This window comes from Suillus clintonianus (genome assembly GCF_016758775.1).
Source record: "Suillus clintonianus strain FC179 chromosome Unknown DEU56scaffold_95, whole genome shotgun sequence".
Classification (NCBI taxonomy): Eukaryota; Fungi; Basidiomycota; class Agaricomycetes; order Boletales; family Suillaceae; genus Suillus; species Suillus clintonianus.
This window is the reverse complement of record NW_024539319.1, coordinates 127,463-143,255: the sequence shown is the minus strand read 5'-3', so window position 1 is coordinate 143,255 and position 15,793 is coordinate 127,463. Positions and strand designations below refer to the sequence as shown.

The window sequence follows — 15,793 nt, the reverse complement described above, 5'->3', positions numbered from 1 at the left end:
ATCGCTGTTTTGGTTTGAGGAATATTGTTTCTTCGTTTTATTTATTTGATGTATATTGTATATCCCTAGTTACCTTGCAATTGCTTGACAAGGTTTCCAGACGTTCACGTGACCCGTTCCATTACGGATCTCTTATATGGGACGATGGCTGTCACTCCATATCCACTCAATGCTACCTGGCATTTCTGTTCAGTCTGACGAGCTTGGATGATGCTACTAGCATGCACGATTATGTCGTAGTCAATGATGGCGACATGCAAGAATTTATTCTCCCTGAGGAGCCCGTGGATGTAAAGGTGCGTTATTCATGACACGTGTTAGATAAATCGGCTCATAACTTAAAGGGATCACACGTACCATCAGCGCTTTGCAGATACTTCTAGTACAAGTCACTGATCAACCATTCAAGGCTTCAGAAACGGCATCAGAGAGTCATCTCAACCACATCCCCCACACACGCCATGTCTCCTCATGAGTTCTCCCCAATATCCTCTACAGCTAGTTCTGCGGCATCATTTGAGTTTCTGTCCCCGCTCTCCACGGTATGTTCATCTCATTCCCATGTTGAATCATACCTGAGCACCAGATCTATTCTCAGACTCAACAATTTCCTCCTGGCGTGACTTCATTCTGTCCCGCCACGCACCCCGCCGAGTCTTTTACAGAAGACTATCGTCTTCAGATCCCTCTTCACCAAAACCCTTACCTTACCGTTCTCGAAAAGATCTCCCCCTGAGCAATTCACGCGTTGTCTTGAGCTCCTTCGCACGTCCCTCCCCATCGAGCTCAATGTGGTGCGTGATGTCATGCCAAAGCCCAATGGATTCGTGCATACCGTGCTTGAGGCATACAACAATCATTGTGGGCTCATCCTCCGCCCTGATGACGTCTGGACCGTGATCCTCACCCAATTCAGCTTCTTCGTGAGCGCAAACACTGAGCAGCTCCATTCGCATTTCGTAGCGCACAAGGGCCAGGAAGAATTAGATATAAGTATATACACTGTCTACTTTTGCTTTTGCAATGCACTTCAGTGACAGCCTCACGCATGCATCTCTATCGCAGTCTCTTAGTTCTATCGCAGTCACTTAGTAGCACTCTGCTTGGCCGTGAAAGTGACAGAGTACATGATTCTGTAGTACTGATGTTCACGTCAATGAGGCGATCTACAAGCCAAAGTAATTCACAAGATGAACACTATGATCAGGTAATTTTATACAGCAAGAATGGTAGTGCGCCGAGTGCTAAAATGCTACATAACATAAGGTTGCAAGCCGAAAACGCCACAGAACTTATTACATATATGTGTGGTCTTGAAACTGTTAAAAGCAGATGTGCAGTTTCCTCCACCAAATTGTTCATGAAAGCTCTAGAGAAGGCTCGTGTTAGTATGACAGTCCAAGGCTTAGTAGTAGGTACAAACTCACGAGCCTGTTAGCACTTGGCAATCTGTAAGGAGGTTACCAGAACCTATGCCAAGCGCAGTCAGTTAGCTGTGGGTGACAGTCAGGTGAGGGGTTGAGGACTCGCCTTGGAAATCAGATAGATATACCATGTTGTTAGTAAGGTGATATTGCACGTGTTGAACAAAGCATAAAAACAGTCCGATGACTGCTTCTCTGCCCTCTAGACTATGGGCGGGGACGGCGGAGTTGTTGTTGATGTACTTGACGAATTTTCCGCTAATCCGCTCCTCGATGAGATAGTTTGCGCCGAGGTCGTTGTTGGGATCATCGGGAATGGCTAGCGCCGCACGAACCAGCCTTAGACGTGGTAACTCAACCACAACATCTTGGCTCACATTGCCAGTCTTGAGCATCTCGTCAACGAAGGTGTACGCCATACCGAGCAATGATGTGCCCCAGTAAAGGCAATTCACCTTGTCGAGTGTCTTTTCCAGCTCATCCTCCCTTGCAAAGCGGCAACGCCCCATGGTTTGGCCCTTCCGAAAAAACACGCGTTTAGCTACAACCTGCTCGGCTGACAGAACAGATGGTGGTGGTGATGTAGACATGGATGGGACAACGTCTGCGTTTGAAATCAAGGCAGGGTGACACGTTTTGAAGCTTCCTGCCAAGCCAGTCATAGATTTGGAGCTGGTGTCGATGGTGAGTGCGGCGACAGTGTACTTGCTATCAGTAGTACTGAATGGTGTAGAAACGAGCGCTGCGAAGCCAATGGAAGGGATGTCGAAGAGACGAAAGGTGATAGGGACACATCCAGCACCTGTCATCACATAATGTGAGCTAGTTGAGCGATTCTAAAAGTTCAAGGCACGTACCTATAGTAGAGGATGCTTGTTTTCTAACATTTCCCTGAGCTTTCATGGCCGCTTGTAGTTGAGATTGGCTGGGTAAGAAGAGTTTTTTTGATATGAGAGCGCTTGCTGCTAAGACAGGTTGCGACTGTTCCAGCTTTGAAGGGCCGCCACAGACATCGGATTGGTCTTCATCCTTTGAGACATCGTCACCTGCCAGGACCTCGCTAATTTCAGATATCGGAAACTGTGGTATCAAATATGGTTAGACCTGCCAATATACGAGCACCTCAACTCACCTTCCTGGAGCGCTTGCGTGCAGGGCAGCGTGGTGGCGATGGGCTAGAATCGTTGCTGCTACCTTGACTTTGCAGTACCCTTTTCTTTGCAGGGATACTAGAGGCTGATGTTAGTACATTTTGCACATCAGCGTCGACACTTGGTGCAATGTTCTGTGAGATTGAGCTAAGTGTGAAAAGTATCACTGAAAACATGAAAAAAGACCTACATTGACACATTGCTCTTGCCAGAGCAACACATCCTCGAACTGCGCATTTGTCATTACAAGAAGGATGGCGACACGAGCGTTTGCAAAAAAATTGGGTGTGGGGTCCTTGGGCGTTGCACGCACGAAGAATTCTTGTAGGACTGGTTCATTAGCACCAATGGATGGTTGTCTCGGGTCGTAAAGAATCAACTTTGGTGATTTGTGCATTTCCAGGCTATAGAGGGAGAGAGTGTGGCTGCGCGACCACTCTGCCCATAATGGTTCGAGCTGGTTGATTACCTCGGACTGGAGCTGAGCTAGGGTAATGTTGAGCGCAACACGCACATCACGTTCGATATTCTGTAAATTTCGCAAGTTGAGAGCAGTGCGAGTTAGAATTAATATAACCTACACCAACTAACACTATGCCCGACTTTCCCTCTGGTTTCAGGTGATGTAAGGCAACTCGAATCATGACTTGATGGAAGCGGCCTGACGATGCTGCCTGAGCCATCTTGCTGCGATGCAGCTGGTGCACGGCATGATTGGGCGTATATCCCATGCTTGTGTGTGCAGGAACTGGAGGAGGAAGCATTTTTCCGCGGTCACCTGCCAGCATGTGGGCTGGATGGCCAAAGCGCTGACTGGGAAAGATGTTGTCTATAAGATAGTACTATTAAGCTTCGTACACAAACCGGAAGCCCTCAGAGCATGACAAACCTCCACGTTGCGCTGCTGACATTGCTTTTACCAGCTCAGGTCTCGAGGGCCCCTCAGCAGCTGTGAAGTCTGTGACATGAATGATAATGAATTTGATTAGTTTTGGACGACTCGGACTCATCAAAGTTGGACTCACCAATGCTTGTAGCTTGCTGGCCTCGAGTCTGTTCTATAGCTTTACGTCCCTCGTAATGCTTTGCACAGGTCGGGCAACATGTACGGCCTGAGCCGTCTTTACCACGCACGTATGTAAATGGTACAGTTGATTTGAAGCGTGTGTTGCAACGCTGACAAAGTCTCCAGCTGTTTGGATTCATGGGGGTAAAGTCTGCCATGGTGGATTCAGAGGACGAGCAAGGGATGCTGGAGGCTTTTGAACCATGTTAGACATATAATAGTCCAAGTGATTTGCAGTCACGGTTGTTCTTTTGAAGTGTGATTCTCAAGTGATCAAATAAAGGTGTCTGTCTTCCCAGATCCTGTAGCATGATAGCTAGCCCTTCAATGCACTGGACCGACTGACTGAGCCTGACTCGAACACGTCAGAAGACACCATGATCAGCATGAGACCAACTAACAGAATTTTCTTGCTTTGAGCATCACGATCCTGAGCAGTTGTTTGAGGGAAAGCAAGAAGAGTTCAATAAGGTGGTATGTGATACTGACACCAGTGATACCAGCCTCAAACAGGAAATCAATTGTACTACAATATCAATGGCACCAACAGATGCGGACTAAGATAGACTACAGTACTACTCGACTTGCTGAATCTAAATTGCCTCCTCATCTGTCCAGGTAAACTCGTAGAAGTCAGACTCTTCATCTGATGAGTTGACTGCCGCAGATTCACCAGTGGGTACACGATATCCAGCCCCTTCAACAAATGGCGGTAAATCCAGAACATCCATCTCCTCAGACCCAATTAGTTTTTCACCGTTGCACAGGATCTTTGGCTGTGCGGTGATGACACTTCGAATGGGATCCTCGCCTTCAATGGCTCGAAAGCACATAAGAAGACCTGAATACACGTCCCAGATATTGTCACGAGTCAGTACAGTATGACCGAGCTCAGACATGAATGCCGTAGCCTGCTGGGAGAATTCCTGGGGTACCAAGAGAAAAACGGGGTGATCGGAAGGAGCGTATGTTTTCCGGACCTCCTCAAGTGAGGAATTATCGACGATCACCTGCAAAACATTAATATATGGACAAGAATGTGTCTGACAGCTTACAGAGAAGTCCCGACAATCAAATTTCTCAGGGCAATCGAAGATATCATTGGGGCGACCATGTGGTAGGATTTTGTGCATGTTGAAGCGGGGTTTAGTGTTGTTGAACTTATCGGCAAAAAGATCGAGCTCATGCTGGAGCCACGGAATGAAAACAAAGTGAAATACAAGTCTATGTTCCACACAGTGTTAGTGCAAGAAGTATCAAAGACATAAAAGAAGAACCTTTCGAGTGCATCATCCGGGTTATAGATGCCTGCACTCAAACCGAAATCAAGAATATCTTCGAAACCCGGAGTCCAGCGACGGCGCAATTGGCTCCAGAAAATTTCTGGCTTTATATTGCGATGGTCGCCTCTGAACTTGTGCTGCAGGGTGCGTGCTAGACCTGGATCTTGAAGATGACGAAGCATGGTGTGACCGTTCACAATCCCGTTGTTCTCTGTGCCTGGATTGCTTTGGGTAACGAGAGGCATAGCTTGAATGATTGCATTAGTAGGCTGACAATCGAGACTGGATGCAAATAATTACCTCCAAGGCTTTGGACCGTGTCACAATACCAGCCACAGATCAAGCGTGGATTGTGATTGGTCCATCAGATCTTGAGCCAGAGTATTCGCCCTGAGAACGGCTCGATACCAACATGTAGGAAGAGCTGAAAACGACGCCACTTGTCGTGTTGGTCAAAAACCCAAATGTCATGAAGACCTGCAGTCCAAAAAGTGCTGCGTTTGAGCCAGCAACTCTTCCGGCGCTGAACTTCATCTGGATGGTGAAGGTTCATGTACCGCAGTATTAAGTCTCTGAAAACAATTCAATCAGTGTAAATGTGTAGCGACAGAACATCATATACAACCTTGGAACCATGATATGTTCCTCTTGCCTAAGGGTTTGCTTCATGTCGTGCGAGCCCTGTTTGGGGAACCATTGACGAACACGCTCGATGGCAGGTCCAATGCTTTCAATCGTGTGTGCTTGACCACGGGCAGACATAACTCCCCACTGTGAACGTCGCTTTTTCAAGAGGCTCAGTCTGATAATTCAAACATCAGAAGCTCTGTTTGAAGGTATGTTTAGGTAGCTATGACTCACGATATATTGAACTTGCTAGTCTCCTGGTGTGCCCGAAGACGAGAGATGATCTCTTGATTGCTGTAACCATGAGCAACATACTGCTCTACAAGCGGTCTTATGATTGCATCTGGAGCTGCAAAGTAATTAGCGCCAGTGTGATTGAGTTAACTGAACCCAGTTTCAAATGCACTTACGACTAACAACACCTCTCCCGTTTTTGCCTTGCGGGTTGGGCATTAGAGCAAGCCTTGAAGTGCCAGCCTGCGTCAGTGGTTCAATGAGAAGATATATTGATACAATGAACCACGGATTCACAACTTACAACCCCCTCGGGCCCACACCTATGATTCCCACGTTATCAACTTTGTTAACTGGCGTCACGGGACTCTTAGTGACACTTAATAAAGCTTAAGCCTATTTGTATGGAGCACCGGCGGTGCACACCAGCCAAACACCTGTACTTACACTACCAACTATTCCCACTGTAAATAGAGCGCGTGAATATAATAACCCAATTGGGTAATCCACGCTCGTCGCTCGCCCGCACCACTCCGCACGTTGCCGAAACCTTCGTGCTCGCTGTTGCACACAATGAGCTCGAGTATTTCATCATTTCAATGTATTTTATCCACGCTTTTTTACTGTACCGTGTTATATGTCATTTAATATAGTATATCTCGCATTTTCAGACCTAAGTAAGCTGAGAACAAGTGTACATAGATGTATTAATACTTTACAAGCAACTTAACTCCTCCACCTCATCCATGGGACTTGAGCCATTGCTCCCTGGTCGAAAAAACACCATTTATATGTAAGAATATCCATAGATAAAAAGAAATTCAAACCAAAGGGTGCTGGAAGCTGAGAAAGGCGCTCTGAAGCGAACATTGAGGGCAGGAGAAGAACAGGATAACATACATGGGCCAGGGCATCAGCCAAGCGTTTAAATATGTCATATAAACATACCTGAGTGAAGGGAGAGTAAAGGGAAAGCACCAGGACAGCAAAAAATGCGACCAAGGCAAGGGATGGGCTGAAGGTCATATAGAAGTCAACATAACTACTTACCAGTGATAGGAGGACAGAAGCGGTGTTCATGGAGGGTATTATGACTCTATTGGAGTCAAATGGGCTACTAAACCTGGCGATAAAATAGCTAGATGAGATACAATGATTAAAACAACAGAAAATGCGAAAAAACTAAGTAGAGGCTCACCATGGGGATCAGAGCGCAGTACTGGTGTATAGGACAGTGTAAAACATGTCCTCAAAGCACTACCACTAGGTTGGGTGGTGTGTATGAAGTGAAGAACGTGTTAGCAACAAAAATGGTCAAAAAGCGAACTATGAGACTTATCATGTTAAGAGTGGTGCTCAGTGTAGGTACCAAAGGCAGTGAGGTCGCAAAATGATACAGGACATCTTATAAAGTCATTGTATCAAGGTAGAAGAGCAGTGATCAAGAATAGGACGAGTTATTAAGACAATATGGGAACATGAACCAAAACCACTCACTTTGCCAATAGGGACGCCCTGGGGACGTATATTGATCCAAAAAAGAGCAGAACGTGTAAAGAACACCTAGAAATATTAGCAGTGTGACTTCCAGGACATACCAGTGAGTTGTGGTTGAGGTAGGATGAAAACAAGTCATTATCGAGAGAATATGTGTGTGTTTACACTGCAACACATATGGCAACTGTGTAATGCACCGTACATATGCATCTTAAACCTTCAATTTGACTCTAATTCAACCACATCATATTGGTATGTCTCGAAACTTGCTGTGTTGACATTTCTAGGTGTTATTTACCTATTCATGTACTTGATGAGGTCAATATATGTACTCTTGGCCTCTGTATCATGTCGCAAAGTGGCAAAGTTAGTGGTTTTGGTACATGTTCCCATATTTTCTCAATAACCCGTCCTATTCCTGATCACAGCTCTTCCACCTTGGTATAATGACTTTTTGGGATGCCTTTAATTATTCTGTGACCTCACTGCCTTTGGTACCCCTCCTGGGCATCACTCTGGCATGGTAAGTTTTATGATTCGCTTTTTGACCATTTTTGTTGCTAACACGTTCTTCACTTCATACACACCACCCAACCTAGTGGTAGTGCTTTGAGGACATGTTTTACACTGTCCTATACACCAGTACTGCGCTCTGATCCCCATGGTGAGCCTCTACTTAGTTTTTTCGCATTTTCTGTTGTTTTAATCATTGTATCTCATCTAGCTATTTTATCGCCAGGTTTAGTAGCCCATTTGACTCCAATAGAGTCATAATACCCTCCATGAACACCGCTTCTGTCCTCCTATCACTGGTAAGTAGTTATGTTGACTTCTATATGACCTTCAGCCCATCCCTTGCCTTGGTCGCATTTTTTGCTGTCCTGGTGCTTTCCCTTTACTCTCCCTTCACTCAGGTATGTTTATATGACATATTTAAACGCTTGGCTGATGCCCTGGCCCATGTATGTTATCCTGTTCTTCTCCTGCCCTCAATGTTCGCTTCAGAGCGCCTTTCTCAGCTTCCAGCACCCTTTGGTTTGAATTTCTTTTTATCTATGGATATTCTTACATATAAATGGTGTTTTTTCGACCAGGGAGCAATGGCTCAAGTCCCATGGATGAGGTGGAGGAGTTAAGTTGCTTGTAAAGTATTAATACATCTATGTACACTTGTTCTCAGCTTACTTAGGTCTGAAAATGCGAGATATACTATATTAAATGACATATAACACGGTACAGTAAAAAAGCGTGGATAAAATACATTGAAATGATGAAATACTCGAGCTCATTGTGTGCAACAGCGAGCACGAAGGTTTCGGCAACGTGCGGAGTGGTGCGGGCGAGCGACGAGCGTGGATTACCCAATTGGGTTATTATATTCACGCGCTCTATTTACAGTGGGAATAGTTGGTAGTGTAAGTAAGATAGGCCTCATCCAGATCCAGCACCTTATGTAAGCCCTAACCCTAACCCTAAAATGCGGCCAAATGCTAGGATTTTTTTTTTGAAAATTTTTGCCAGTCTCTAGGCAGCTGTTTAAGAGCCATTGGGCCCATCACTATGTACAAATTGTATTGCAGGTCTATGTATAAAGTGATTTTTAACCTTAGCAACACCTTTAGGAGGCAAGGTATGTTGGAGATATGGCATATGCTGTCTGACTCTGTGGTATGTACATGTCATTGGCCCTCTTAGTAAGCATCTTGACCACAGCCACATATCATGTGACTGCTTATATAAGCGGCCAAATATGTCTTTGGTATATCTCAAAAAAATTACTTAGTATTTCTGCAGTGTGGAAATGATATTCTAAGGCATTTTAGATATTTATTGTTTTTGACTTATTTCTTCTTCAGTTCTGAACCAAAAATAAAAATTCTTCCTGGGTCCTTAAGAGAAGGTATATTAGAAGACATCCCAGGGCTTATATTTGCTAAAAGTCACTTTATGGTGTTGCTATTCAACGAGGTAGAACAGTGCAAACTCGCTTACATAAGACGTGCTGAAACCGGATGAGGCCTATCTTACAGGTGTTTGGCTGGTGTGCACCGCCGGTGCTCCATACAAATAGGCTTAAGCTTTATTAAGTGTCACTAAGAGTCCCGTGACGCCAGTTAACAAAGTTGATAACGTGGGAATCATAGGTGATTTTTTCGCAACTTCTCATGGTCAGGCATATCTGTGTCTTCAACATGGAACCAGTGCCTTGGATGGCGGGCGTCATGATGAAGCCGCTGACCACTTCGGTGCTGCTGTCAAGGCCATCGCTTTTAGATCGCAGTCGGCTGTTCATTCTGAATACCAAGACTTTGTGGTGGTACGTTGATATGATCCAACTGTACATTATTTTTCACGCCCAACCACGCACTTTGTGCAGCTCTTCGGGTGGGACTCCGAGTCCTTGTGGAAAACTGCCAATCAGAAACAGTGCGATGCACTCCTTCAGGCAGGGAGACTTAGAGAAGCTGTCGAATCGCACCGATACATGATGGATATGAGTGACGAAGCCACGAAGGCGAGCTGCCTTGATTGGTCCACTGGTAAGTCTTCATTAATGTCACCCGGCTACAATTACGATCCTTGCGCGCATATAACTCAGCTTTCGTACAAGAATGCAATGCGCTCTATGCTGCCAATGGAGTTGCTGATTTTGCTGCGAGTGGAGATGCTGCCTTCGCTGAGCACGACTACGATAAAGCTATTGAACTATACTCGGCGGCGATTGAGCTGAATTCCGCAACCGATAGTATCTTTGCAAACCGAAGTAAGGTAAGGTTGGTAAAAATGCTATGGGATGATGCACTTCTCGATGCGGAAAAGGTGTTGTGGCATCTATTGTTTCATAGTAGTCCATGCTCATCTTAGCCATACATAGGTCATCGAACTCAACCCTTCGTCTTATCTGGGATATGAGTTGAAACATGCGGCGCTTCATGGCGCACAATCCTATGACGAAGCGATCGAGGCTTTTCAAATCATGCTCTCAAAATTGGATGATGCTCCCGACCCACAATTACGAAGTAAGCTCCAACTAATGTGTGTCAAACTGTCTCACTCTTTCTCCAGAGCCGCACCAGCATTATATTAGTCCATTTGAAGCAGAATGCGCTATTCGAGATGTCATTCATGCTCACCTCGACGATGCTCCGATTCGTCTGATCAACACTTCCACTGGGCGGTTATGTGATCGAGAGGCGCAGATACATGCTTTCAAGACGAGCGCAGAGTACAGGCAGCTGCTGGCATCTATAATTAAGAATGCAGACCTTGAATTGGAGCACATCCAAGACGTGGTGGTCGCGTACTTCCGTTGGGTCATGCTGTCGCATAGGTGGGAAGAGAAGGAGCTCCTGCTGCACGACATCCAAGACAAGATCGTTTACGAGTTGGATCCAGTTGACAGCATCATGAAGTTGCAGTCATTCTGCGAAATTGTTCGTGATTCGGGGTTCTTATGGGCGTGGATCGACACATGTTGCATAGACCAGAAAAACAACGTCGAGCTCCAAAAATCAGTCAACTCCATGTTCGTCTGGTATCACAACTCAGCACTTACGATCGTCTACCTATCAGATGTTCCACCTTCATCCAAATCTAGGACATTGGCAAATAGTGCTTGGAACAGGAGGGGATGGACGGTCCAAGAATTTTTGGCTCCTAAAGTCGTCCTGTTTTACCGGAAGGATTGGACCCTATATCTCGACGATCAATCTGCCAACCACAAAAAGTCTGTGGCAATCATGCGGGAGTTGGGAGATGCTACGGGCATAGATTCACAGTCCCTTGTCGCCTTCCATCCAGGGATGAGGAACCCTCGAGAGAAACTCCAGTGGGCATCCACACGTGTCACCACATTCCAAGAAGACATTGCTTACTCATTATTTGGCATCTTTGGCATCCATCTACCCATAATCTATGGCGAGAAGAAGCAAAACGCGCTGGGGCGGCTCTTACAGGAGATTGTCGCTCATTCGGGTGATGTCAGCGCCCTTGACTGGGTTGGGCAAGCATCCGCATTTAATAGCTGTCTACCAGCGGACATCACTTCGTACCAAGCCCCACCGTCATTCCCATCTCTTTCCGATGACAGGATTCGGTCATCGATCTCATCGCTGCGAGATACTGTAATTGTAGAGGTGGCCTTGGAATTGTACCGTGAGCTTGACTCTCTTAGCGCTGCCCGTTTCGCGCACTGCCGACTACATCTGCCTTGCATCGCATTCCCCGTTACCGAAGTCAGACGGAGGCCTGGTCAAGACCAGGAGACAGATTTCACGTATCAAGTTAATGCAAAAGGGCTTCATGATTTGTTGATCACCACGGAAGACAGGCTGGTCCAATTTTGGCCAGAGAGGCCGACTTTGCAAACTTTTTATCTTGTTCGTCCATGGAATCGTGACCTCCTCGAGCTGCCCGACTTTGCGGAGCAGGATGGCTATGCAGAACCCCCTCATTCTCTCGATGGCTCGCAGAGCATGGAAGATTATTGGACCCCACCTGGGTCTCCGTTACACGATACTCCTCCTGTGCCCCCAGGAGAAAAAGGGACGGTTGATTCGGAAGCTCACTTGCGGGCATTGCGATTGATTGTTCGCCTTGGACAGCCGTTTGGCGCACTTTTTCTAGCGCAGCAACGCGGCGGAGAATACAAAAGAATTGCATCAGATCATGCTATCATTGTCCAAGTCAGAGACACAACTTCTATTCGCGACACGATTGATATTAGGTCACTAGAGATACTGTAGCTGTACACATTGCGGATGACAGACATTTCACCTGACCTGCGTTACATGTACGCGCCCTACCGTATTACCCCATTGTGTTCAATTGTATGCACCTCGCGCATAGCTTGTACAGGAAAGCAGACGCATCTCATAGAATCCACACACAAATACTGTACGTTCTGACTGGAATCAGCCACTCATAATCAACCGTCATGTGCACAAGTCATCGTGTGGTAACCAACATCATGGATGATTCGATGATAGACATAGATATATGAGTAAATTGTTAACATCGTCGAGTGCACGATGAGGTCTATTCAAGTAGCCACTCAACACAATTACAGATTCCTGAATAAGTTATTCGGCGTCCCTGGCCTCTGGATACAACTCATGCGCCACCTGATCTGCAATGGCCTCCTCGTGGTCAAGAGGCCCATGAGGTTTTCGATAATCATCATCATCCTCACCCACTATCGCTTCGATCTCTTCTTCGAGGATACCGATGACTTCAGGATGCGCCTGATCCTCTGGCTCACCGGTACCCACGTTACCTTCTTGCACCTTGACCTCCTCTTTTCCCCCAGCTGCTATTTCGGGTGCTGCTGCAGTGGTTGGTTCAAACGTCACCACGCTAATGTCCTTCTCATCCACAATAACTGGCACATCTTGCAACGCAATCATCTGGCTCTTGATTTCCTTCTGTTTATCCTTGGCAAATATATCCCGCCCAGGTTCTGGTGCACCATTCAGGACGGCGGTGCTCTGTTCGTCTTGAGGCGGCGCGACCCCATCTTGCCCGAGCTTGTCCTCGACCACAATGGCCGCGCGCCCGCCGGGTTCACCGCCAATGGTTGCCATCGGGATGGTCCGGTTCAAAGTAGGAACAGTTACACCTGAATACTGGGAGTACTGCCTGGCGTTTAGTCAGAATGCTTCATGAATTCGCAAGACACACCTCATCCAAAAACTCGTTACTAACAGATGCTCGTCAAAACTTAAACTCCTGATGCAACATCCAAGACTCACCAGGCAAAGTCCCAAGTCTTCACCCACTGTGCGTTCGTGCACTTCTTTTTTGTCCAAGGATCGCCATAGGTCAAGGAACTGAATTTCGAGTATGTAATGATCACCATGATCATAAGGACGGCAGCGATCTGTAACCGAATCTTTGGTCGTAGAGTCGATGTGGCGAGATCGAAAACGGCGCAGTTAAGTAGAATTGCGAAATACAGCGCAGGGAAGTAGTGGTGAAGGAAGAGTTGGCGGCCCATGAGGAAGAATGGGAAGTAATGCATGCAGTACCCGATAAAGAGAAAACTGCAGAGGGAATCATATTTGGCAACCTTGGCTAAAACAGATACCTGGATCAGCATGAGACGAGACCTAACCGCGCTAATTCTCACTGTTGTCAAAATCGCGGTATCCTCTCTTCGCGCGAAGTACGAGGAACCCTCTGACGATCATATATGCGATGACCGAAGCCGTGCTTGACCACCAAACAAATGGATTACCGATTAGGTAGATCTGGCGATGATCCTTGACCCAGAAGTTCTGACACAACTAATTAGATATGAATCTCAACCTCAATCGTACAACTCACAATACCACGGCGAAGACGAGGCCAGGTCAAAGGCCGAGAGTCATACATGTGACGATCAGTCAATCCAGCATTCGTTGTCCACATGACTTGCTGTAGCTCCCAGAACTTGGACAAGAATCCGGGAATCTTGTAATTGACCTTTTGAGCATCGGCCGGTACTATGAAGAGGCAGGTCTGAACACATCCGATGACAGTGATACGAAAACCTTACATTGTGGATGCTTTGCAACTGTCTCGACGTACCAAAGCGAGTTGGCCTTGACAGCGTTCTTGTTGCATGTGACCTCCTGCTGATCGAAACCCCATTCGGGAAGTTTCACCTTGTGCGAGAAGAGGTAACATCCTGTATTCAGGTGCCTGAGCTTGAAATGCGTTCTCAACGTCCTCAAGCGCTTGCTCGACTCCTTGTCATTTCTGTCGCCCTTTTCAATCTCGACAACCCAGTCGTCGTTGATGTCGCCAATAAAGCCAGCCATGCCGTACCCTGAAACCTCGTTCTGGAAGTCGACGTCTGAGACGGGCGGACGGACCTCGTGCGAGTGGAGGGCCTTGTCAGTCACGACATGCCTTAGCTTGATGTGGGAGCCGTGGTCGATATACACAATAGGCTTGTGCTCGTAGTCGTACTGTTCATAGCCATCAACCGTTGCATTGAACACCCGCCAGAGATTATTCTCATCCCTATGAGGGTACAGTGTGATTTGTTGCTCTGTCCGGCCATTCAATCGTTGATGATAGAGAGCAAAGGCCACACGTACGTGCACTTCCTCCAGGGTAGTTGTGAGCATGTGAGTGTAAATAACCACCTTGTGTGTTCAGATGTCGAATTGTGATATCTGAACCAATGGCAACATCTATAATAACAGGATTGAGTATATCCATGTGCAGCACCGCAATATACGGACCTGCATACGTGTCCTCCATCCCATGCCCCAGCGTCTGCCTGAATTCCGAGCTCATAAACGCGTCGCCCTCTCCTGAGCTTCCAAGAATAAGGAAATGCAGTTGGAACATGGTCATGTAGAAAAGGATAGGTATCAAGATGAGACAGACAGCCCGCGCGAAGAAATGCCTAGCCCACATCCTTGGACTGACACGAAGATCGCCCAAGAGAAGCCACAACTGCAAGATAGTGCACACACCAACCGTCGCAATTGTAAAGAGACCGACCCATTTGCAGGATACGACAGCGCCGAGAGACAGACCAGTCAAAATGAGCCACGTCCACCACTGTTCGGTAAATGGTTCCTTCTTGTCCTCATTCGAAAACCCCACAAAAAAGAAGACGGTGAGGGCCGTGAAAAATACGAGGGGAGAATCCAGTAGGATATGACGAGATTGTGTGATGAGTCCGTTCTCGAATGTCAGAAATACTGATGCCAGTAGTGCAGTGGTTGCGCGACAATCAAGAGCTCGTAGGGTGAGATATGCGGTTGGAACAGTTGCGACTCCGAATGTAGCGGGTACCATTCGCATAGCCACATATGGCGCATTTTCAAAGACCCTAATTAATGCATGCTCAACAACAGAAAGATATCATTGCCGACTACACTCACTTCCCAATCTCCTTGAAGTCAAACTCGCCGTTAAAGCCAGATACGAAGGCCGCCGCAGTGATCAACAATTTTGCAAGTGGAGGGTGCACGTCGACGAAATACCGCGTTTTAATATAGCGCGCCGCAAACTTACCAAAGTGTACCTCGTCGAAACTGGCGAATAGGTCAGGTGAGTATAGTGAATGTTTGGTATACTCACACCACGCTATCTGGTTTCGATATTCGGAACATCCTGACACCAATGGCAATTAGAAGGACGACCGCCAGCAGTTTCCATTCCCCAGATGTAATGTTGAGACCGCCTGGCGAATGACTTCTTCGTCCAGGTCCGTACCCCTTGGAAGCTGCTTCTCGCCGCTCATCTGCACTCAAGTGGTCTTGCCGTATTGGTGGATATTTATGCGATGAAGGAGCGACATGTGGAAGACCGGGCGGCGGAGTAGCTGGACGCCGCACTCTGACGTTGGCGGCCATGACAAAACGCACGAAGACAAAACGAGATAACGGAAAAGTGCAATGGATGAAGGAGAGCGGTAGGCGCCACGTGTGGCTAGTAAGAAAATGTCCTTTGGTAGTAAGTGACGCACTGCACTTGCGGCTGTAAGGGACAGGATATTATTTGTTCCTGTTG

General features: G+C 46.8%; 4 protein-coding genes across 4 annotated transcripts; 1 reads left to right on the top strand and 3 right to left on the bottom strand.

The window, feature by feature from the left end:
- Positions 1 to 221: 221 nt before the first annotated feature.
- Positions 222 to 736, top strand: DEU56DRAFT_916939 (uncharacterized protein; the record flags this gene model as incomplete). The annotated part of the gene is made up of 4 exons (XM_041357924.1): positions 222 to 296; positions 345 to 353; positions 417 to 542; positions 599 to 736. 4 exons carry the CDS (start codon positions 222 to 224, stop codon positions 734 to 736), a joined length of 348 nt encoding a protein of 115 aa, XP_041204186.1.
- A 516-nt stretch (positions 737 to 1,252) lies between these two features.
- DEU56DRAFT_744414 (uncharacterized protein) lies at positions 1,253 to 3,799 on the bottom strand (the record flags this gene model as incomplete). The annotated part of the gene is given in 8 exon segments (XM_041349071.1): positions 1,253 to 1,369; positions 1,505 to 2,226; positions 2,282 to 2,504; positions 2,557 to 2,741; positions 2,774 to 2,979; positions 3,167 to 3,404; positions 3,465 to 3,524; positions 3,541 to 3,799. The coding sequence occupies 8 exon segments, from the start codon at positions 3,797 to 3,799 to the stop codon at positions 1,253 to 1,255; spliced, it is 2,010 nt and encodes a 669-aa protein (XP_041204185.1).
- A 435-nt stretch (positions 3,800 to 4,234) lies between these two features.
- On the bottom strand, positions 4,235 to 6,004 carry DEU56DRAFT_873254 (uncharacterized protein; the record flags this gene model as incomplete). The annotated part of the gene is made up of 7 exons (XM_041355849.1): positions 4,235 to 4,651; positions 4,697 to 4,865; positions 4,919 to 5,171; positions 5,333 to 5,496; positions 5,550 to 5,726; positions 5,786 to 5,900; positions 5,962 to 6,004. The coding sequence occupies 7 exons, from the start codon at positions 6,002 to 6,004 to the stop codon at positions 4,235 to 4,237; spliced, it is 1,338 nt and encodes a 445-aa protein (XP_041204184.1).
- Positions 6,005 to 12,222: 6,218 nt separating this feature from the next.
- DEU56DRAFT_826936 (glycosyltransferase family 39 protein) lies at positions 12,223 to 15,757 on the bottom strand. Its single transcript, XM_041354370.1, has 10 exons — positions 15,362 to 15,757; positions 15,163 to 15,315; positions 14,512 to 15,110; positions 14,365 to 14,460; positions 13,818 to 14,315; positions 13,607 to 13,764; positions 13,410 to 13,557; positions 13,033 to 13,354; positions 12,962 to 12,980; positions 12,223 to 12,915 (listed from the first exon to the last, which is right to left on the bottom strand). The coding sequence occupies exons 1-10, from the start codon at positions 15,634 to 15,636 to the stop codon at positions 12,364 to 12,366; spliced, it is 2,820 nt and encodes a 939-aa protein (XP_041204183.1). The 5' UTR covers positions 15,637 to 15,757; the 3' UTR covers positions 12,223 to 12,363.
- Between the last annotated feature and the right edge of the window lie 36 nt (positions 15,758 to 15,793).

Excerpts from the sequence above, each read along its gene's own strand:
- DEU56DRAFT_826936 (XM_041354370.1), bottom strand. The coding sequence starts at position 15,636 with ATGGCCGCCAACGTCAGAGTGCGGCGTCCAGCTACTCCGCCGCCCGGT. Across the intron at positions 15,316-15,361 it reads TCGAAACCAGATAGCGTGGT|TTTCGACGAGGTACACTTTG; the intron begins GTGAGTATACCA and ends CCTATTCGCCAG. Across the intron at positions 14,316-14,364 it reads CTACCCTGGAGGAAGTGCAC|AGCAACAAATCACACTGTAC; the intron begins GTACGTGTGGCC and ends ATGGCCGGACAG.